The sequence below is a fragment of the Salmo trutta genome, chromosome 38, assembly GCF_901001165.1.
Source record: "Salmo trutta chromosome 38, fSalTru1.1, whole genome shotgun sequence".
Lineage (NCBI taxonomy): Eukaryota > Metazoa > Chordata > Actinopteri > Salmoniformes > Salmonidae > Salmo > Salmo trutta.
In genome coordinates, this window is record NC_042994.1 from 13,889,120 (window position 1) to 13,913,855 (window position 24,736).

Genomic DNA, 24,736 nt, shown 5'->3' on the forward strand with positions numbered 1-24,736 from the left:
AGAGTGGTACTCAGTAATGTTTTGGATTTGCCCCAAACATAGCACTTGGTATTCAGGACAAAAAGTGAATTTCTTTGCCACAGTTTTTGCAGTATTACTTGAGTGCCTTTATGCGAACAGGATGCATGTTTTGGAATATTTGTATTATGTACAGGCTTTCTCCTTCAAATCAAATGTTTATTTGTCACATGCGCCGAATTCAGCAGATGTAGACCTTAGTGACATGCTTACTTACAAGCCCTTAACCCACAATGCAGTTTAAAAAATTTAAATAAAAGTAACAAATAGAGCATCAGTAAAATAACAATAGCCAGGCTGTATACAGGGGGTACCGGTACAGAGTCAATGTGTGGGGGTAGAGGTTAGTCGAGGTTATATGTAGATAGTTATTAAAGTGACTATGCATAGATAATAAAGAGTAGCAGCAGTATAAAAGAGGGGTGGGGGGGTGCAAATATTCTGGGTAGCCATTTGATTAGATGTTCAGGAGTCTTATGGCTTGGGGGTAGAAGCTGTTTAGAAGCCTCTTGGACCTAGACTTGGCGCTCCGGTACCGCTTGCTGTGCGGTAGCAGAGGGAACAGTCTATGACTAGGGTGGCTGGAGTCCTTGACTATTTTTAGGGCCTTCCTCTGACACCGCCTGGTATAGAGGTCCTGGATGGCAAGAAGCTTGGCCCCAGTGATGCACTGGGCCGTACGCACTACCCTCTGGAGTGCCATGCGGTTGGAGGCCGAGCAGTTGCCATACCAGGCATTGACGCAACCAGTCAGGAGGCTCTCGATGGTGCAGCTGTAGAAACTTTAGAGGATCTGAGGGCACATGCCAAATCTTTTCAGTCTCCTGGGAATAGATTTTGTCGTGCCCTCTTCGACTGTCTTGATGTGCTTGGACCATGTTAGTTTGTTGATGTGGACACCAAGGAACTTGAATCTCTCAACCTGCTCCACTCCAGCCTCATCGATGAGAATGGGGGTGTGCTCGGTCCTCCTTTTTCCTGTAGTCCACAATCATCTCCTTTGTTTTGATCACGTTGAGGGAGAGGTTGTTGTCCTGGCACCACACGTCCAGGTCTCTGACGACCTCACTATAGGCTGTCTCGTCATTGGTGATCAGGCCTACCACTGTTGTCATTGGCAAACTTAATGATGGTGTTGGAGTCGTGCCTAACCGTACAGTTATGAGTGAACAGGGAGTAGGGGGGGGGACTGAGCACACACCCCTGAGGTGCCCCCGTGTTGAGGATCAGTGTGGCAGATGTTACCTGCCCTTACCACCTAAGGGTGGCCCGTCAGGAAGTCCAGGATCCAGTTGCAGAGGGAGGTGTTTAGTCCCAGGGTCCTTAGCTTAGTGATGAGCTTTGAGGGCACTATGGTGTTGAACGCTGAGCTGTAGTCAATGAATAGCATTCTCACATAAGTGTTCCTTTTGTCCAGGTGGAAAAGGGCAGTGTGGAGTGCAATAGAGATTGCATCATCTGTGGATCTGTTGGGGCAGTATGCAAATTGGAGTGGGTCTAGGGTTTCTGGGATAATGGTGTTGATGTGAGCCATGACCAGCCTTTCAAAGCACTTCATGGCTACAGACGTTAGTGCTACGGGTCGGTAGTCATTTAGGCAGGTTACCTTAGTGTTCTTAGGCACCGGGACTATGGTGGTCTGCTTGAAACATGTTACTATTACAGACTCAATCAGGGACAGGTTAAAAATGTCAGTGAAGACACTTGCCAGTTGGTCAGCGCATGCTCAGAGTACATGTCCTGGTAATCCATCTGGCCCTGCGGTTTTGTGAATGTTGACCTGTTTAAAGGTCTTACTCACATCGGCTGCGGAGAGCGTGATCACACAGTCGTCCAGAACAACTGATGCGCTCATGCATGTTTCAGTGTTACGTACCTGGAAGCGAGCATAGAAGTTATTTACCTCGTCTGGTAGGCTCGTATCACTGGGCAGCTCTCGGCTGTGCTTCCCTGTGTAGACTGTAATAGTTTGCAATCCCTGCCACATCTGAAGAGTGTCAGAGCCGGGGTAGTAGGATTCGATCTTAGTCCTGTATTGATGCTTTTCCTTTTTGATGGTTCGTCGGAGGGCATAGTGGGATTTCTTATAAGCATCCGGGTTACAGTATCGCACCTTGAAAGCTGCAGTTCTATCCTTTAGCTCAGTGCGGATGTTGCCTGTAATACATGGTTTCTGGTTGGGGTATGTACGTACAGTCACTGGGGGGGATGACGTCATCGATGCACTTATTGATGAAGCCAGTGACTGATGTGGCGTACTCAATGCCATCAGAAGAATCCCGGAACATATTCCAGTCTGTGCTAGCAAAACAGTCCTGTAGCTTTGCATCTGCTTCATCTGAGCACTTTTTTTTAATTGACCGAGTCACTGGTGCTTCTTGCTTTAAGTTTTGTTGGAATTATGGTCAGATTTGCCAAATGGACTGCGAGGGAGAGCTTTGTATGAGTCTCTGTGTGTGGAGTAAAGGTGGTCTAGAGTTTTATAATTATTCATATTTTAAATTTTTTTCCTTCTGGTTGCCCATTTAACATACTGGTGGAAGTTAGGTTTCCCTGCATTAAAGTCCCTGACCACTAGGTGCGCCACCTTTTAGGATGAGCGTTTTCCTGTTTGCTTAAGACGATATATAGCTCATTGAGTGTGGTCTTAGTGCCAGCATCGGTCTGTGGTGGTATGTAGACAGCTACGAAAAATACAGAATTTCTCTAGGTAGATAGTGTGGTCTACAGCTTATCATGAGAGCTCGAGACTTCCTTAGATATCGTGGCTTTCTTAGATAACGTGCACCATAGACCAACACCCCTTGTCTTACCAGAGGCTGCTGTTCTATCCTGACGATAGTGTATACCCACCAGCTGAATGTTATTCATGTTGTCGTTCAGCCACGACTCGGTGAAACGTAAGATATTAGTTTAATGTCCCGTTGGTAGTTTAATCTTACTCGTAGGTCATCGATTTTATTTTCCAGTGATTGCACGTTGGCCAATAGAATGGATGGCAGTGGGGGTTTAATCGCTCGCCTACGAATTCTCCTGTTCCCGGGAAAGCACTATATCCTTCACGTCGGACTCGTTAAAGGAAATAACTTCTTCTAGTTCGTGGCGTGTAATCGCTGTTCTGATGTCCAGAAGTTATTTTCGGTCTTGAGCAGTAACATTACGTACAAAATAAGTTTAAAAAAAAAAAGTTACAAACAAAGCAAAAAAACGGACTGAATAGCACAGTTGGTTAGGAGCACGTAAAACACCAGACATCCTCTCCGGCGCCATTCTACATTCTTTTCACTGTCAATTGGGTTAGTATTATGGAGTAACTACAATGTTGTAGATCCATCCTCAGTTTTCTCCTATCAGTCATTAAACTCTAACTGTTTTAAAGTCACCATTGGCCTCATGGTGAAATCCCTGAGTGGTTTCCTTCCTCTCTGGCAACTGAGTTAGGAAGGACGTCTGTATCTTTGAAGTGACTGGGTATTTTGATACACCATCCAAAGAGTAATGAATAACTTCACCATGCTCGAAGGGATATTCAATGTATTTTTACCCATTTACCAATGGGAGCCCTTTGTGAGGCATTGGAAAACCTCCCTGGTTTTTGTGGTTGGATCTGTGTTTAAAATTCACTGCTCGACTGGGGGACCTTACAGATCATTTTGTGTGTGGGGTTCAGAGATGAGGTAGTCATTCAAAATTCATCTTAAACTATAGCGTCCGAGGCTCTAACCCTGTTGTAGTGAGCAAATTATTTTCTTGTCTTGTGTATGTGTTTTTTTTTGTGGTTGTACTGATGGCACTGAGAAAATGGAGTACTGGAAGTATGTATTTATTCTACTGTGGACAATCAAACAGGAAAAGCATCAATACAGGACTAAGATCGAATCGTACTACACCGGCTCTGACACTCGTCAGATGTGGCAGGGCTTGCAAACTATTAGTCTACAAAGGGAAGCACAGTCGAGAGCTGCCCAGTGATACGAGCCTATCAGACGAATAAATTACTTTATTCTACTACTGCTAGCCGCACTGAGTTTAGATACTGTGAAGTGCACCAAACACTCTGATAGTGCAGAGACCTTGGTAACGTACAGCCTGGATGAACCACATGCCCTTCAGCCAAGTGAAGTTGGCCCACTACAGCTAGAGCTGCCCCCTGAGATGAAACCAAGGGGAAGCAGGGAGGCGTATGACTACCAAACAAGAGAGGAAATAAGCTCAATCTCCTATCCTTTATCATGGGAAATGTCCGCTCACTTGTAATCAAGACGGAGGTACTATCGGCAACAACTTCGTATATGAGATCACATCGGCAAACAAGTCTGGTATGGTTTACGGAAACTTGGCTAACGGAGGTTATACCTGTTTCCCATGTGGAGGTGGTTGGTTTCACGATCATCAGAGCTGACAGGAGCTCGGAACATTCGGGGTCAAGTGGGGGGAGGCGTCTGCCTGTATGTGAACAGTCAATGGTGTCACAGTGAAGAGGGTCTGTTCCCCTCATGTGGAGGTGTTAGCAGTGGGCTGCTGACCCTACTATTTACCAAGAGTTCCCTAGCGTGATAGTAATTGTCTACATCCCGCCGTCTGCAAATCTTTAACTGGCCACGAAGTCACCACATGACCTACTCCATCGATCACCCTACTCGGTTATCTCTGGAGATTTCAACCACTGTTTGCTGTCCACAACACTTCCTACCTTTAAAACAGTATGTTTAAGTTCAAACTCGTCTGGACAAGACCATTGACATTCTCTACACCAATGTGAAGACGCCTACTGCTCTGCCTCCACTGGACAATCTAACAACCTCGTCCAGCTGCTACCTAAGTACCACCCACTGGTCCAGAAGTAACATGTCACTCAGGCGGTGATTCACGAATGGACACCCGAAACTGGAGAGGTGCTACAGAGCTGCTTTGAAGGTACAGATTGGAATCTATTTATAGACGACTCGGAGGAGGATTTTAAGGGTAGCTGAATGCATAACGGATTATGTTAACTTCTCTACTGACATTATTGTGCCAAGCAAAACATGAATACATACTGACGTCAGAACGCAAGCTGCAAGCAAAACGCATGCAGGATATCTAGCATGGTAGGAAGAAAACCGGTTACAGCAACAGCGGACAACTACAGTGTTAAATTTTTTTTTACCAGATTCGATAAGTACGATTTGTCAGCAGAGCAACATCGGATAGGGGAGGTGCTCGACTCTGATCTGGGAAGCACTGAGCCCATGAGCATCTCGAAGAAACAAGTGAGGCAGCTGAAGAGGATCAATCCCAGTAAGTCAGCAGGGCCTGATTGCGTTAACGCCAGAGTACTCAAGGTGTGTGCTAATCTACTGGCTTTCATACTGCAGCATATTTTCAACCTGTCCCTGACGTGCTCAGATATTCCTACTAAATGGAAAACATTCTGCGTAGTTCCAATCTCAAAGAAATCAGGAGTGACTGCACTGAAAGACTTTAGACCAGTGGCTTTCACATCACAAGTCATAACCTTTTGAGCGGGTTTTAATACCCTTATTAAGAGTTGAGGTGGCAGCCTATCTGGATCCTTTGCAATTTACCTACCACCCAAAAACTGGTGTTGAAGATGGTCTGCTCTGTCTCCTCCAGAGTATATGAGCACCTGGAAAAGCCTGGCTGTGTTGTGAAGAACAGTGTTCTTTGACTTCTCCAGTGCTTTCAATACCATACAACCCCACATTTTGTCCCAAAATGGCGTTCACGTAAACCCACACACAATCAAATGGATTGTGAACTACCTGACCAATAGACCACAGTTCGTAAGACTGAACCAGGCAGTATCAGATTGGATTTGTACAAACACGGGGGTGCTGCAGGGGACTCTCCTGTCACCTTTTGTGTTTACCCTTTACACAAATGACTTCTCACACAACAATGAACTGAGCCACTGGTGAAGAGATTGGCACTGTTGACACTTATAAGTGCTTAGGTGTAACAGTCGACAACAAACTGAACTGGAAGGAGGATTCTCCGTGGCTACAAAAGCCCAATCCAGAATGTACTTTTAAGGAAGCTTTGATTTTTTATTTTTTTTTGTTAAGTATGTGACAAAATGCTTTGTATGTTCCATAGCAATGTCGTGGCGAGTGTAGCGACCTATGCCATTTTGTGCTGGAAAGGGAATTTACCTTAGGAGGACTTTTATGCAAGCTTGACAAAATCATTAAGAGTGCTACAATTGGCGGCAGCCTGGAATCAATGCAAGACATGTTCATAAAAAGCTGCACATGATCATGGACAATGACACACACACCCACTCCACCAGGGCTCTAATGCAACACAGGAGCAGCTTCAGTAGCAGGTTAAGCCTGCCCAGATGTTCCATAGAGAGGTTTAGATGGTCATTTTTACCAAACAGCCATGAAGCTTTTTAATGAGTAATTGATTAACTGTTATGAGGCCTTCCTATTGGAAAATGTTGTTGCTTGTTTTTGTCTTTCCCAAAGTAGGATATAAAAAAACAGCACTTGAATCAGATTATTTTAGGGATACTATGGTGTATGTGCCTTTTTGTCTTAATGTTTGGTTTTCATCATGTTGGTCATTGTTGCGTGTCCTGTCATTTTGTCATTGATGCATGCTGTGATAAAACAATATCCCAAGTTGAGATGAATGAAGTAATGCTCTACTCTACTCATCATTGCACACAGTGAGTCCATGCAATTTATGTGACTTATTAAGCACATTTTTATTTCTTAACTTATTTAGGCTTGCCATAACTAAGGGGTTAAACATTTTGAGTCTGGACATTTCAGCTTTTCATTGTTAATTTGTAAAAATGTCAATCATAATTCCACTTTGACATTATGGGGTATTAAATTCAGGCTGTAACACAAAATTTGCAAAAAGTCAAGGGGTCACAATACTTTCTGAAGGCACTGTATCCTCATATCAAAGCTGTCACTCAATTAGACATTGAGTTACTGCTTTTAGCTCCGTCTTTATCATTTAAGATTTTAAAGCTTTACCGGTGTATTCACAGTTGAGCATTATTTACGGGTATATCTAAGTAATCACTCACTGTAGTTTTACTACGGTAGACCGGTATGCTGACACTGCATGTAGTTCTGTCCATTTCACCTTCCAGACCACCACAGCTGAACACCGTTCTCCTTGTAGACTATGGAATACAGACAATAAGTCAAGTGTGTAAATAATTCTGGTTTGTACAACTGAGTCACTGACATAGTCTAAAATAAACAAGCAAGCATGTTAAAAATGATCCACTTTACGGAACTAATCAATTCAACACTTAAAGGTGCACCACGCATAAATCGCAATATGTACGTTTTTGGGCGACCCGACCAAATTCCCATACAAATGGGAGTTATAGATCTGTCATTCTCATTGAAAGCAAGTCTGAGAAGGAGTAGATCTGTTCTATGTCTGCTATTTCTGTTGGATTCTAGCTTCAAATATACTTATTCATGTTACCATACTAGAACGTATTGATTACTCTACATGTATAGGAATTTGGTGTATGGAAAGTTAGAGGGAGACAAGGGGAAGTGCATTAAGTTAATAATCTGTTCAAAGATGTTATTGTTGAATATCAATGTCCCTACAGAGAAAGGCAAAGGGCAGCAGTCTAGCTTCAGTTCCTGATAAGGCAGGCCAGCTGCAGAATTAGGGAGGACTGATGAAGTGAGAAGAAACGTCTGGGAGGGGAGCCAAAGGGGCCCACCACAGACCCTCCTACTACAGTACTATCTCACATACATACACTTCCACGCCCACGAAGGTTCTAGCATCAGGCAGGGCCATGACTACACCAGTGAGAGGAGCCAATTAAGTTCCTGCCTAGTAGGGAGGTTATAAATATATGTGCTTGTGTAATCATACCTTGTCTTTGCAGCTGTATGACCCAGTGGGTGAATAAACTTGGTTGTGTTTTTTTCTAGTTGTCAGTTTTACTTTTTATTCTGCTTGTTAGGAACCTAAAACTGTGCTTCCCGTTGCATTTTGTTTTTGTGTCTTACTTTCGGTTTCGTACACCAGCTTCAAACATCTGAAAATACAACGTTTGGTTTTGGAAAATATATTTCACAGCTGTTTAGATGGTACAATGATTCTCTACACTATCCTTGCTTGTTTTGTCAAAAACTGAAATTAGGCTATTACAATTTTAGTAACCAGGAAATGGAGTGATTTCTGCATAGTGCACCTTTTAATATTTTGCTAACTTTTATGAATAATTATCACATGTAGTGAACATTTAAATGTTTGGCTGCAAACTGATGTTAAAATCAATGTTCTTCTATCCTGGTTCTGCAGTCCCACATGATGAGCAAGGCAAGCTTTTGTTCCAGCCCAGAAGGAACACCCCTGATTAAACTAATCATCAAAACCTTGATTGGCTGAACATGTTTTAGGTCTCCAGGATTGAATAACACTGGTTTAGATGAGAGCAAGAAGAAAACATCAGAATGAATTACACAATAGATGGAGGGGTGTCGGTATTACCTTCAGAAGATGCATCATGGAGAACGAGAGGCCAGGAGGGTAGAGGAGAGTTAGACTGGTGTTGTAGGAGTCATCCCCGTGATTGGACAGTCTTATAGTCACGTTGAAGTAACTCTGGTCCACCACTAATAAAGTTGATGTGCTGAAAAGAGAGACAAAATACATACAGTCAGAGAAAACATGCTTTTTTTGGAACAGTCAGTAATTATTACAGCTACAAACAAGTTACTTTATGTTGCCTCTATCAGATACCTACATAAAGTTGAAGTCCACCTCAAGCTCTGCCACACATGTTTCATTTTCTTTGCAGTTCTTTTCAAAGGGCACCTATGACGAATTCAAGACAACTGTGAATGTGTTTAGATGACCTGTTTTTACAGGTCTTTGGCTAAATTACAGTACTCAGTCCACAGTCATTGCTAGTACTGTTGATCATTGTAAGTGAACAGGTTTTAGTCAGACCCAGAATGTATCTTCGTACCTCGACCACAGCCTGTGTAGGACTGTCAGTATTCAGAATGGCAGTAAGACCCTCTTGTTGGCTTTCAGATTGAGAAAAAACAAGTTGGATGATTATGGGCGATAATGTGTCGATCACGCATTGCTGGAAGAAAATAAAATGTGGCATTAATTTCCCTATCCATAGTTCTGAAAAACCCTCATTATTCTCATCACTGAATAAAATCAATACACAATAATTCAATAATAATTCAACAACCTAACAACTTAACGTTATTCATTAAACCCCCTCCTTAAGAGAGACATTATGGTTGTTGTATTGTTGCATAGCTACAGTTTGTCATTGTTCATACTGTCATGTAGACTGAGTGATTGAAGCAAGTCCGCTCCTTTCTCAGCTCCACTGTAGAGAGAAGACTTCTGGCCTCTTTGTTCATGTCGCTGTAAAATGCTCGGCTCCTCTGTCTCAGTGGATCCACATCCAGCGAGTAGGAGACGTTCATCCCTGCACTCAGTGCCCCTGGAAAAGTACACAAATCTTAAATGGCCTCCTTATCAGGGAGAGAAGTTCAGAACCTCATGGTTGCCTGCTGACGGACAGCATTGAAGTAGAAAGCAGAGATGGAGTCAAGACCTTAACTCTCGAGTCCCAGATCCACACCCAGGAACAACCTTTGGCACCTTAATTGGGGAGGACAGGCTTGTGGTAATGGCTGGAGTGGAATAAGTGGAATGGTATCAAACATTGTTTCTCTGTGTTTGATGCCATTCCATTTGCTCCTTTCCAGCCATTATTATGAGTCGTCCTCCCGTCAGCAGCCTCCGCTGGTCTTCAGACTAGGAAGAGACCAAGATCCACTTATTGTTGTCAGTGATTTAGCTATGCTCCGACCTAGACCATCAAGGCCACAATTACACTATATATATAAAAGTATGTGGACACCCCTTCAAAGTAGTGGATTCGGCTATTTCAGCCACACCCGTTGCTGACAGGTGTATAAAATTGAGCACACCGCCATGCAATCTCCATAGACAAACATTGGAAGTAGAAGAAGAGACTGAAGAGCTCAGTTCCTAAAATTTCTGCCCTGCTAGAGCTGCACCGGTCAACTGTAAGTGCTGTTATTGTGAAGTGGAAACGTCTAGGAGCAACAACGGCTCAACTATGAAGTGGTAGGCCACACAAGCTCACAGAACGGCACTGCCGAGTGCTGAAATGTGTAAAACACGTCTGTCCTCTGTTGCAACACTCACTACCAAGTTCCAAACTGCCTCTGGAAGCAACGTCAGCACAATAACTGTTCGTTGGGAGCTTCATGAAATGGGTTTCTATGGCCGAGCAGCCACACACAAGCCTAAGATCACCATGCCCAATGCCAAGCGTTGGCTGGGGTGGTGTAAAGCTTGCTGCAATTGGACTCTGGAGCAGTGGAAACGCGTTCTCTGGAGTAATGAATCACGCTTCACCATCTGGAAGTCCGACAGACTAATCTGGGTTTGGCAGATGCCAGGAGAACGCTACCGGCCTGAATGCATAGTGCCAACTGTAAAGTTTGGTGTAGGAGGAATAATGGTTTAGGGCTGTTTTTCATGGTTCAGGTTAGGCCCCTTAGTTCCAGTGCATAAAAATCTTAACACTACAGAATACAATGACATTCTTGACGAATCTGTGCTTCCAACTTTTTGGCAACAGTTTGGGGAAGGCCCTTTCCTGTTTCAGCATCACAATGCCCTCGTGCACAAAGTGAGGTCCATACAGAAATGGTTTGTTGAAATCAGTGTGGAAGAACTTGACTGGCCTGCACAGAACCCTGACCTCAACCCCATTGAACACCTTTGGGATGAATTGGAATGCCGACTGCAAGCTAGGACTAATCGCCCATCAATGCCCGTCCTCACTAATGCTTGTTGCTGAATGGAAGCAAGTCCCCGCAGCAATGTTCCAATAACTAGTGGAAAGCCTTCCCAGAATAGTGGAGGCTGTAGCAGCAAAGGGGGGACCAACTCCATATTAATGCCCATGATTTTGGAATGAGATGTTCGACGAGCAGATACTTTTGGTCATGTAGTGTATGTAGTCTCAGATCATGACTCCCATTTCTGTTGGAAAGCACAAAGCCATCAGTGTTCCAAAAGTTCTGAGAGTTCTTACCTGCTTTACTCTTTGTTGCCTCTGCCATGTTAAAGCAGGCTGTTAAAGTGACCACGGGGGAAATGATCTCTTTTGCCAGACAGTCAAAGTTATCAGTGCTGATCTCCGAGGGATGGAAGTGGAGATGAGCAGAGATGCTGAGGACCGGTCTGGACCTGTGAGCGATCGAGATAAAGATTGGGATGTTAGCCTACATTGTACGATGTTGGGTAGCTCTGCCCACACCTCATTGAGCGCAGCCCCTGTTCAGTGCAGATCGCATCCTATTGGGATATTTTTACTGGTTAAACAACTGTCTGTTTAAACCAGCTGTCTTTTCTTATCATTTTTTGGTCTCGTACCTCAAGACGACAACTGCGCCACGTGCTCCTACTACGATATCAGTCAGTCCATCCTCACCCAGGTCCATCTTCCCATCAATTGACTGGCCAAAGAGCTGGAGCTTAGATCTCATCATCACAGCTGAGATGCGCTGCAGTAAGAAAACATACACATTTAATGAAAAGCCATTGATATTCATATCCCAGGAGGGATGTCTGTTTTATTTGATTGTGAAGGGCCGTTTTGAATGATTTCCATCTTCGTCGGCCTCACCTGGCTGAATTCAGGGCGGATACCCTTTAGCTTTTCACCCAGGTAGATGTACACGGCCCCCCTGTGATCATCCTCAAGTGGAGCGCCCACAGCTACATCATTCAGCCCATCTCCATTCAGGTCTGTGAGAGACGAGATGGAGGAGCCGAATCTACCCTGAGACAGCACTGAAACATTCATCTCCATCCTCAGTTCCAGCTAAGAAAGGAGAGATCACATGAAGATAAATCCATATTACATTGTCTTTTTGTGCAGTATTATAGAAGATTATGGATATTTATATCCAAATGAATCAATATCGGCTTCCAGATCACTTTGTCCCTGATGAACATATTCAACCACAAATTCAGCATTTGAATCTGTTGTTCAGAGGTTCACAGTTCAGCCCACCTTATCACTCAGTGTGTAGACGTAGATCCTGCCCTCTTTCGGAGGTTGGTGAAACATTGGTGCACCCACCAGTAGGAAGTCTGTGTTGCCGTCTGAGTCTATGTCCACAGAACACAGCTCTGCCCCGAAGTAGGAGCCCATCTGAGAAAATCAAAACTTACAATCATACAAAAATAGTTTTTAAATGTTTTAAGAAGTCCCTTGGTTTTAAATGGAACTCATAAGTAAACATAAAAAGTGACATCATGTGTTCCTCTTTACTATCGGAGGAGTGATTCAACCTTTGAAGTAACCCCAAAAGCTGATTTCATGCTGTCCCAATTGTATAACTTGATTCAGATACCACACTGCTTGCAGAAATAGCTAATGTTACCAACCTGTTCTCCAGGCAATCTTTGTGCCACAGTCCAGTTGTTGTTAACCTTGTTAAAAAGTAGGATCCGTCCCATGTGTTCAGATCTTGGTGCTCCGGTAAAATATAGAAGGTTCTCATTCTTCTTCCCAACAGCTACAGAGTATCCTGTAATAACAATGAAGAAATGTAGGTCCATTGTAACTACACTCCCTTCACTGAAACATCTGAACTAACAGAGCCTTGAAAATAGTGTTTGTTCAAATTCACATTTGAGCAATATCATTTTTTGAGCTTAATATTCCATTACCCATATAGGAATCTTTGTCCAATGTGGGGTCCTGAATTTCCCTTTCCTCTGATCTCAGACCCTCAGTCTCAAAGAGAGATCCACGCCAGTTGTTTGATCCCACTGAGCCCAGAACCAAGGTGTCCTGTAGAGGAAATAAAACATTGGGTCATATTGTATGACATTTTATTAATAAGCATTCATTAACTATATACTGTGTCTATAAACTAGCTGCAATGGTGGTCATTACATTTATAAATGCGTATTTAAGCATTTACAAGGATTTGTAGCACAATGTAGAGGCATTGTAGTAAACATTTTAAAACAATTGATACATATTACAAATGAACATTTAAGATGATAAAACATGCTGGACATACTATTGTGTATCTCACCTTATCAACGTAGACAGCACTGAACCCACTCTGAGACATCTCCTTAGTCAAGTTTCCAGCCAGAGCAGTCTTGGAACCTAGAACATACGGACACTGATATAACTAGCGATACAATAATACTTCTACTGTGGAATTTCTTGAGTAAGGTGTTATCACCAAAAATAAATACCAGTATATTTCAGGAAGTGACCAGTAGTGCCACTTTGTGTTTTTTATGAATAACAACTTTCAGTTGACAGGGACTTTGCTGAAAAATAAGTAAGTCGTACTAAGAGTTTATCTGAATCCGGAGTTGTACCTTCAATGTTGAAGATCTTTTTTTGAAAGTTGTCTAGGATTCCTTTTAGTCCGTTGTAGTCCTCGATGAGGAAAGTGTTGTTCTCTTTTGGCTCTGATGCCAGGGACTTTAGTTTCGTCAAATTAACGTTCTTGACCTGCCAAGAAATATAAAATCAATTCAAAACAAATTGTACTGGTCACATACACGTGATTAGCAGACGTTATTGCGGGTGTAGCGAAATGCTTGTGGTGTAGCGAAATGCTTGTGGGATTATAGTGAAGTCTAATTTCCTTTTCAATATGAACGGTATTTAAACATTCACATTGTAACTGGGAAGTTGGACTGGACCCTTGAGACTAGTAATAATAACAACAATTATAATAACTCTACTTTTTAGCACTTTTCAATACAAGTAACAAAGTGCTTCACATCATAAAATAAAAGTACTAACAAATTAACAAAGACAGGAGGAAGAAGAATGAAAAAAGAAAGCAAATTAACATCATACATTAAAAGCTTCTTTATAACAGCGTATTCAGCAGGGATTTAATTATCTATTGACTGACCCCGTGTGTCAATCTAAGTAACACAATAAAAAAGTCCCCATCAAAATCCGTCAATTTCAGATAGCGATCTGTTTTTTTTTGTGTGTTGCATGGGCTGCGTGCGTCACAATCCACCGTATCCGCCAATGTCTGCCTTCCGCATCTGCAGTGGACAGTGGCGGGACCACAGTTGTGTTTGTCAGACCATGAGACATCCTGAAAATCGGTCTTCTCGCGAAAACGTCTATAGCGTCCGAAAAGAAACGTCCTCTCACTGTCAACTGCGTTTATTTTCAGCAAATTTAACATTTGTAAATATTTGTATGAACATAACAAGATTCAACAACTGAGACATACACTGAACAAGTTCCACATTCATGGGTCTAACAGAAATTGAATAATGTGTCCCTGAACAGGGGGGGCAAAATCAAAAGTAACAGTCAGTATCTGGTGTGGCCACCAGCTGCATTAAGTACTGCAGTGCATCTCCTCCTCATGGACTGCACCAGATGTGCCAGTTCTTGCTGTGAGATGTTACCCCTCTCTTCCACCAAGGCATCTGCAAGTCCCTAGACATTCCTGGGGGGGAATGGCCCTCACCCTCCGATCCAACAGGTCCCAGATGTGCTCAATGGGATTGAGATCCGGGCTCTTCGCTGGCCATGGCAGAACACTGACATTCCTGTCTTGCAGGAAATCACACACAGAACGAGCAGTATGGCTGGTGGTATTGTAATGCTGTAGGGTCAGGATGAGCCTGCAGGAAGGGTACCACATGAGGGAGGAGGATGTCTTCCCTGTAACGCACAGCGTTGAGATTGCCTGCAATGACAATAAGCTCAGTCTGATGATGCTGTGACACACTGTCCCACACCATGACGGACCCTCCACCTCCAAATCGATCGCGAGGCCTTGGTGTAACGCTCATTTCTTCGACGATAAATGTGAATCTGACCATCATCCCCGCTGAGACAAAACCTTGACTCATCAGTGAAGAGCACATTTTGCCAGTCCTGTCTGGTCCAGCGGTGTTGCCGGTGATGTCTGGTGAGGACCTGCCTTACATCAGGCCTACAAGCCCTCAGTCCAGCCTCTCTCAGCCTATTGCGGACAGTCTGAGCACTGATGGAGGGATTATGTGTTCCTGGTGTAACTCGGGCAGTTGTTGCCATCCTGTACCTGTCCCGCAGGTGTGATGTTCGGATGTACCGATCCTGTGCAGGTGGTGTTATACGTGGTCTGCCACTGCGAGGACGATCAGCTCTCTGTCCTGTCTCCCTGTAGTGCTGTCTTAGGCATCTCACAGTATGGACATTGCAATTTATTGCCCTGGCCACATCTGCAGTCCTCATGTCTCCTTGCAGCATGCCTAAGGCACGTTCACGCAGATGAGCAGTGACCCTGGGCATCTTTCTTTTGGTGTTTTTCAGAGTCAGTAGAAAGGCCTCTTTAGTGTCCTAAGTTTTTCATAACTGTGACCTTAATTGCCTACCGTCTGTAAGCTGTTAGTGTCTTAACGACCGTTCCACAGGTGCATGTTCATTAATTGTTTATGGTTCATTGAACAAGCATGGGAAACAGTGTTTAAACCCTTTACAATGAAGATCTGTGAAGTTATTTGGATTTTTACGAATTATCTTTGAAAGACAGGGTCCTGAAAAGGGGACGTTTATATATTTCACCTTTATTTAACCAGGTAGGCTAGATGAGAACAAGTTCTCATTTTCAACTGCGACCTGGCCAAGATAAAGCAAAGCAGTGCGACACAAACAACACAGAGTTACACATGGAATAAACAAACGTACAGTCAATAACACAATAGAAATGTCTATATACAATGTGTGCAAATGTAGTAAGATTAGGGAGGTAAGGCAATAAATAGGCCATAGTGGCGAAATAATGACAATTTAGCAATTAAACACTGGAGTGATAGATGTGCAGAAGATGAATGTGCAAGTAGAGATACTGGGGTGCAAAGGAGTAAAAATAAATAACAATATGAGGATGAGGTAGTTGGGTGGGCTATTTACAGATGGGCTGTGTACAGGTGCAATGATCGGTAAGCTGCTCTGACAGCTGATGCTTAAAGCTAGTGAGGGAGATATAAGACTCCAGCTTCAGTGATTTTTGCAATTCGTTCCAGTCATTGGCAGCAGAGAACTGGAAGGAAAGGCGGCCAAAGTAGGAGTTGGCTTTGGGGATGACCAGTGAAATATACCTGCTGGAGCGCGTGCTACGGTTGGGTGCTGCTATGGTGACCAGTGAGCTGAGATGAGGCGGGGCTTTACCTACCAAAGACTTATAGATGACCTGGAGCCAGTGGGTTTGGCGACGAATATGAAGCGAGGGCCAGCCAACGAGAGCATACAGGTCGCAGTGGTGGGTAGTATATGGGGCTTTGGTGACAAAACGGATGGCACTGTGATAGACTACATGAAATTTGCTGAGTAGAGTGTTGGAGGCTATTTTGTAAATGACATCGCCGAATTCAAGGATCAGTAGGATAGTCAGTTTTACGAGGGTATGTTTGGCAGCATGAGTGAAGGATGCTTTGTTGCGAAATAGGAAGCCAATTCTAGATTTTATTTTGGATTGGAGATGCTTAATGTGAGTCTGGAAGGAGAGTTTACAGTCTAACCAGACACCTAGGTATTTGTAGTTGTCCACATATTCTTAGTCAGAACCGTCCAGAGTAGTGATGCTAGACAGGCGGGCGGGTGCGGGCAGCGAATGGTTGAAGAGCATGCATTTAGTTTTCCTTGCATTTAAAAGCAGTTGGAGGCCACGGAAGGAGTGATGTATGGCACGGAAGCTCATCTGGAGGTTTGTTAACACAGTGTCCAAAGAAGGGCCAGAAGTATACAGAATGGTGTCGTCTGCGTAGAGGTGGATCAGAGAATCCCCAGCAGCAAGAGCGACATCATTGATGTATACAGAGAAAATAGTCGGCCCGAGAATTGAACCCTGTGGCACCTCCATAGAGACTGCCAGAGGTCCAGACAACAGGCCCTCCGATTTGACACACTGAACTCTATCTGAGAAGTAGTTGGTGAACCAGGTGAGAGTCATTTGAGAAACCAAGGCTGTTGAGTCTGCCGATAAGAATGTGGTGATTGACAGAGTAGAAAGCATTGGCCAGGTCGATGAAGGAGAAATGGGGGAGGCTTGGGCAAGGTGCTGTGGGGGGTGCAGAGCTGTTGACCGGGGTAGGGGTAAGCCAGGTGGAAAGCATGGCCAGCCGTGGAAAAATGCTTATTGAAATTCTCCATTATCGTAGATTTATCAGTGGTGACAGTGTTTCCTAGCCTCAGTGCAGTGGGCAGCTGGGAGGAGGTGCTTTATGACCACTCTATGGAAAGATGAGTCTCTTACAAACACAATGAAGGAGACCCATACAAATTAATGGAAGTATGGAGGTAGTTTTGTGCCAACAAAAATAAGGGGTTAAATATGTGTCCAAAAAACATGAATATTTCCTGAGCTTTGTTATATCTCCTAGATATAGGACAGACACTTCAAATCCTTATTCCTTCGGACTTCTTTTTTGACTGTCTCTTTTGCAATTCACGAATGTGTTATTCAAACTGTTGCTATGGTCTATAGTAGTAAAGGCCAAATTCAATATTTTATCAAATTATTTTAGTTTTGTTTTTTGGGATAGCTAAAAGAAAAATAGCTAAATAATCCATGGTATGACCACCTTAAAACAATTCCATATGTTAGCTTAGTAGAATCCTGGGTCTGATTATTTAAATAAAGGTATCTGCAAAGCAGTGAAACTGAATATTATGATTGTGGATGATGTCACCAAGCATGTACAGAGTGAAAAAATGGAGCCCGGAATTGACCCCTGAGGGATGCCATAGTGAATAGGTGCTGGGGTCGATACTGAAGCACCCATGCTCACTGAGAAACGTCTGCCACATTGATATGACTTGCACCAGTCGAGGGCAACTTTTTTACAATTCTGTAAAGAATCGTAAAAACTGTTTGCAGAGATCAGGTGATGTGAGCCTGTCCCTGTTAGGGGGGCACCAACAGCATGCTTTTTTTAAACTGAATTTTCGAGTTGTAGGAGTTCTCAGAGATCAGGGTAGAGAAGTTGTTTGTTCTTGCATCTTTAACCGCAACACTGTAATTTTTCATCAGATCCTTCAGTATCTCATAGAATACTTGACGTTTGTAGGCCTTCCATTTCCGTTCTGCATTCCTAGTACACTTTTTAAGGCAATAGTGTGGTCATTTAACCAAGGCAGACAGTTGATTTGTGGTTTTAACTGGTGCCACTGAACCTGTTCAGCAAATCATCAGTGTGATGACAGAACAGGATCATTAGTAGAGGATTAAAAAGCATTTGTAAATTTACTAGCAGTTGTGGAGGTATTGATGGGAGTGGGAACAGACACATTTTTAGGAGGAGAAACAACCATTTGCAAATATATTTGCACCTCTGTGAATTTCAAGTGAAACGATTTCAAAGTGTACCTCAATCCAGGGATGGAAGGTGTTGCTGTTCTCCTAATTATCCCACAAGGTTAAATTGGGAATATCAAATACTGCTGCTTTAGCATTACCTAACTAGCATTAGGATGAACAAGGCAGTTTAATAAAAAACTAGCACTATTTCAATCTTCTCCATTCACCATAAATTGTTGTGGGATAAGTAGGACTACAGCGAAACCTTCCATCCCTGAATTGAGGTACGTTTGCAAACCATTTCACTTGAAGTTCACAGAGATGCAAATATATTGGCATTTGGTCGTTTCAACTAGGACGAGAGCATACCTTCTAGTCAAAATGTTTTGGCTAGTGATCAGCCAGCTGTAGTTATGGGAATTAAATAGTTGTAATGGAATTAAAGTCCGTTCAGAAAGTACTCAGACCCTTTGACTTTTTCCACATTTTGTTACTTTACAGCCTTATTCTAAAATTGATTAAATACATTTGTTTTCTCATAAATATGCACACAATACCCCATAATGACAAAGCAAAAACAGGTTTTTAGATTTTATACAAATCTATCAAAATTAAGAAACAGACATACCGTATTTATATAAATATTCAGACCCTTTGCTATGAGACTCGAAATTGAGATCAGGTGCATCCCTTTTCCATTGATTCTACAACTTGGTTAGAGTCCACCTGTGGTAAATTAAATTGATTGAACATGTTTTGGAAAGGCACAAACCTGTCTATATAAGGTCCCACAGTTGACGGTGATGTCAGAGCATAAATGATAAGAGAATTATCTATTAAAGGTAAATGAATCAATAGACCATGATGAATTATTAGTCATACAGCATGGTTAATGAATAATCAATGTAATGATCAATGTAGGGATCGATTAGTTTGATTAGTTCCGGAAAGTCCAGGAACCACGGGATAGGGAAAGAAATGTGTGTATGCAATTAGGAGGGACACCAGGAGACAGATGGTCCAGGGGGTGAAAGCTTCAAAGCATTTCTAACCTTGAGGGAAAGGAACAGGCTGAGCTCGGGATAGCGCTAAACAGTGTGAGAAGTCTATGGGGATGCAGGTCACCAACAGTTTGTGTGTAAATGCATGTGCGTAAGAAAGCAAGAACTATATAATGACTGTTTTGTTATCCTGACCTCAGAACGTTCTCATGAATAAAGCTACAGATACCTTTTGCAGAAAGCTGAGTCCTTGCCTAATTATTTTAACCCATTGTCTTACAAACCTTGGGCATTAGTCAAGGCGAATTGATTATTGATTATTATCATCAAAGATATAAAATTCCTTTAACAACAAACCAAGCCATGAGGTTGAAGGAATTGTTCGTAGAGCTCCAAGACAGAATTGTGTCGAGGCACAGATCTGGGGATGGGTACCAAAAAATTGCTGCAGCATTGAAGATCCTCCAAGAACACAGTGTCCTCTATCATTCTTAAATGGAAGAAGTTTGGAACCACCAAGACTATTCCTAAAGCTAGCCTCCTGGCCAAACTGAACAATCAGGTGAGAAGGGCCTTGGTCCAAGATTGACCTCTTTGGTCTGAATGCCAAGTGTCATGTCTGCAGGAAACCTGGCACCATCCCTACGGTGAAGCATGGTGGTGGCAACATCATGCTGTGGGGATTTTTTTCAGCTGCAGGGACTGGAAGACTAGTCAGGATCGAGGGAAAGATGAACGGAGCAAAGTACAGAAAGATCCTTGATGAAAACCTGCTTCAGAGTGCTCAGGACCTCAGTCTGGGGTGAAGGTTCACCTTCCAACAGGACAATGAACCTAAGCACACAGCCAAGACAATTCAGGAGTGGCTTCGGGACAAGTCTCTGAATGTCCTTGAGTGGTCCAGCCAGAGCCCAGACTTGAACCCGATCGAACATCTCTGGAGAGACCTGAAAATAGCTGTACAGCGACGCTTCCCATCCAAACTGGCAGAGCTTGAAAGGATCTGCAGAGAAGAATGGAAGAACACAGGTGTGCCGAGCTTGTAGCGTCATACCCAAGAAGACTCAAGGCTGTAATCGCTGCCAAAGGTGCTTCAACAAAGTACTGAGTAAAGGGTCTAAATACTTATGTAAATGTGTTATTTCATGTTTATTTTGCAACAAAAAAAGTAAAATCTGTTTTTGCTTTGTCATTATGGGGTATTGTGTGTAGATTGATGAGGGAAAAAAACAATTTAATACATTTTAGAATGAGGCTGTGATGTAACAAAATGTGGAAAAGTCAAGGGGTCTGAATATTTTCCGAATGCACTGTAAGTCATACAATTGTGTGGTGTTGTGTTGGGGTTATGCAGGATCCCCTTTTAAGGACTTACCCCGATGATGAAGCGGATGATGTTTTTCTCATCACTTCTTTTGATAGAGCTTAACCTTTTATCACTATCACTGGGATTTCCATCTGTTATTACGACCAGCACTTTAGTTGCATCTGCGGTGGCGCCGGCAGCTTGGTTTTCAAAAATGTTGTTCCTGAAATAGACACAAACAACAGATCAAGCTATCTTTCTTTCACCACAATTCCCTTTGATCAGATTCGGAGTATTCGGTCAGAACTTTGAAAGTAAAACTGATTAATAATGATCAACTGTGACCTACAAGACAAAGTCTATTGCCTTATGTGTGTTGGTTAGATCAGCCATGTGCACTTCTCTCGAAAGTTTCGTCAAGGCTCTCCCCTCTTGGTAGTCATGAAAGTTGAAAACTGTTCTGGTGTTTGTTGAGAACTGAACCGCTGCGAACTGTGATTTAAAAAAGAAAAAAAGAGAACTAATATTGATTTCATACCATACTTTCCATGCAGCAGCGTGGGTGTATAGCACATATACTCTTAGAATTAGTGGTGACTCGAGGAACCCTGAAGATCCTCAAGGAACCCCTGGAGTTCCTCAAGGAACCATTGCTAGTCAATGGTTCATATTTGCAGCTTCGGTTAGTTGAGGGATTCTTGGAGTAACCTTTAATGGTTCAATGTAGCATTGGGCTCCTGGATGAACCCTGGAATGGAGGTGCGGCGTAGTAGGGGTTTGGTAATAACGTAGATATTTTTTGGGTCACCCTTTAAAGTAATTGTCATTCCTGTTCATCTGATCTGTTGTATTGTAATCACATGTTAAGATTGAACACCGACAAATTTGCAGCTTCAATAAGGCTTACAGAGGCTTACAGTTCCACAAGAGCCTCCGCAAATCCCAAAGTTAGAATAGTTACCACTGTATTACTATATGTAAACAGAAATTGTATTATTATTCATATTATATTAGAATAAATAATATGCATAAATATTCAAGATTTTTTAAAGCAGTGTACAAACTTAACATGATGAACAGGAATGACATTTACGCTAACGGGTGTCCAAAAAGTGCCTATCTGAAAGCCACGGCTCCAATCTGATAGGCTGCCACCACTACAATATATTATTAAAGGTTCAAAATGTAACTCCTCCCATCAGAAAAAGGTTATGGTTTGAACCTTTACACAGGGGTTCCTCCAAGACCCTTTTAAGAAGAGGTTCCTCAAGGAACCTGTTTGAACTGGAAAGGTTCCGCCGGGGTGGCAACTCAAAAGGTTCTTCTAGGCACCTTTACTTCTAAGAGTGTAGATAAACAGATGTATGTTCAGCAACCTCACGAGCATGATTTAAGTTATGAACTTTAAAGGGGAAGAATACCTTAATTGAGGAGTTTTTTAGGGTTGTCATGATATTGTTTATGAAACCTTTGTTCTTATCAAATTCATCCACTGTCATGCTTCCTGATCCGTCAAAGAGGAAAACGAGGTCCACTATTTTCTTAGTACATTCTGTAAGAGAAAGTGAATTACATAAATATATATGATGTATAACACTCACAACATTCTTCACATATTCAGGAATCCAGATCTTATCATTCACAATTAATATTTTGTGACCTAATCCTAATGTAATTTAGCATGACATGAATAAACAGTCAATATATACCAAAAATTCTTAGGTTATGTTATCTACAGATATGTTCAAGTTTCACTGTTATACCTTGGAAGGCAGGTGTGAAGTTCGAGGTGATGTGGAGCTGGCTGTTGAACTGATAACAGATACTGTTCAGATAGGAGTTCCCATCACACTCGTGTGCCAGGCCAGGGCTGCAGGCCTGAATGAGGAGAATACGTCATTGTAAATGTGATAAAATAATGGATTGTCTGGTGGACCTCAGATGTCTTCAAAAGAGAGAGTTACAGGAATTTGGCATGACCATATTTAGATTGCTTAGCTATTGTTTTATAACTCAAGTGAAACAAGTCATTTAGGTTTACACAGGCAGCCCAATTCTGATCTTTTTTCCACTAATTGGTGGAGCTGATTTGATTGGTCAAAAGACCAATTAGTGAAGAAAAATTCTGAATTGGGCTGCCTATGTAAATGCTGGCAAACATATTACATATGCACAGTACACTCACATGGAGTATTTGAAAACAAGAACATGATCAAATTAAATATTTGGTGGTTATCTTACAGTGAACGTTGGAGGAGAAGTAGGTTGTCCAGCCATAGACAGTCCAATGTACTTGATTGTGTCAGTTTCTGTTGGAAGGGAAAAGGCAGACTTGCAGAATCAACTAGTGTTTCTCATTTTCAAGATCTTGTTGACTTTTCAACAATATTTTATTACTCGATTAGCCATGGTTACCGTGATAGGTGTTACATGTTCTAATAATACTTACAATTATTAATTTTGTTAAGGTAGCCACCTTTCTAAATTGCAGTCCAGTAAGTACAGTATAGTGCATCATCAACATCCATCTCTACCTTGAGGAGTGTAACAGTCTGTACAGTTTGTTCGGTCTTGAGCACATCTACAGATTCCACCAGATCCATTCTTCTGATATGGCGCACTGACCATTACCCTGTGGGTGCGAAATAACAGTATACACTGACCATTACCCTGTGGAGGAGAAATAACAGTATACACTGACCATTACCCTGTGGAGGAGAAATAACAGTATACACTGACCATTACCCTGTGGAGGAGAAATAACAGTATACACTGACCATTACCCAGTGGAGGAGAAATAACAGTATACACTGACCATTACCCTGTGGGTGAGAAATAACAGTATACACTGACCATTACCCTGTGGGTGAGAAATAACAGTATACACTGACCATTACCCTGTGGAGGAGAAATAACAGTATACACTGACCATTACCCTGTGGGTGAGAAATAACAGTATGGATTGGTCGATTTAGATGAGCCTGTGTCACTACTTGTATATATACTCAGTTTATTAGGTACACCCATCTAGTGCCGGGTCAGACCTCTTTACCTCCAGAACAGCCTGAATTGTTCGGGGCATGGATTCTAAGGTGTCAGAAATGTTTGTTACTCAATTGGTACCATGGGACCTGACGTGTGCCAGGAAAACATTCCCCACACCAGTACACCACCTCCACCAGCCTGTACCATTTATACCAGGCAGGTGGACTTTATACCAGTCATGGACTTATGCTGCTTACGCCAAATCCTGATTCTGCCATCAGCATGATCACCAACACTGGACAATTGAAGAGTGGAAAAACATTGCCTGGTCCGATGAATCACGGTTCCTGTTGCTTCATGTGCCCACTGGAGTCGCTTCTTCTTCTTTTTAGCTGATAGGAGTGTAACCTGGTGTGGTCGTCTGCTGCAGTAGCCCATCCATGACAAGGATTGACGAGTTCTGAGATGCCGTTCTGCGCCATTATTTGTCTGTCTGTGGCCCGCCCGCCTGTTAGCTTGCACGATTCTTGCCATTCTCCTTCAACCTCTCTCATTAACAAGCTTTTTTCGCCCACAGGACTGCCGCCGACTAGATGTTTTTTGTTTGTAGCACCATTCTCAGTAAACCCTAGACACTGTGAAAAGCCCAGGGGGAAAACATTTCTGAGATACTGGATCTAGCACCCCTGGCACCGACGATCATGCCACGCTCAAAGTCGCTTAGGTCACTCTTTTAGTCCTTTCTAACATTCAACTAAACAGTAACTGAATGCCTCGATGTCTGTCTGCCTGCTTTATATAGCAAGCCAAGGCCACAAGACTCACTGTCTATAGGAGCGATCCATTTTCGTGAACAGGGTGGTGTACCTAATAAACAGGCCACTGAGTGTATGACAAACTTTAGATTAAGAGTGGTTGCAAAACATTTGTGACAATGTAGTAAATTACTTTTGTACATCCGTTTCATTTTGGTTACTAAGGTTACAATGACAACTGCATGATGAAGGATGAAAGAAAGCATAGGCAGGATGTTATCAGAGGTGTGATTTGAAGAAGCACAGTTC

The 24,736-nt window shown here is 42.6% G+C and overlaps 1 protein-coding gene across 1 annotated transcript in view; it reads right to left on the reverse strand.

Annotated features, from left to right (window-relative positions):
- LOC115177966 (integrin alpha-X-like) overlaps positions 1-24,736 on the reverse strand; it is a 38,809-nt gene that overhangs the window by 5,500 nt on the left and 8,573 nt on the right. The window contains 19 exon segments of the mRNA XM_029738968.1: positions 7,067-7,165; positions 8,509-8,650; positions 8,765-8,835; positions 8,990-9,112; positions 9,321-9,487; positions 11,120-11,274; positions 11,461-11,591; positions 11,714-11,911; positions 12,104-12,244; positions 12,481-12,623; positions 12,766-12,889; positions 13,140-13,216; positions 13,438-13,573; positions 20,757-20,910; positions 21,037-21,179; positions 22,109-22,239; positions 22,451-22,565; positions 22,929-22,996; positions 23,222-23,319. Coding sequence (XP_029594828.1) covers positions 7,067-7,165; positions 8,509-8,650; positions 8,765-8,835; positions 8,990-9,112; positions 9,321-9,487; positions 11,120-11,274; positions 11,461-11,591; positions 11,714-11,911; positions 12,104-12,244; positions 12,481-12,623; positions 12,766-12,889; positions 13,140-13,216; positions 13,438-13,573; positions 20,757-20,910; positions 21,037-21,179; positions 22,109-22,239; positions 22,451-22,565; positions 22,929-22,996; positions 23,222-23,319 — 2,416 coding nt within the window.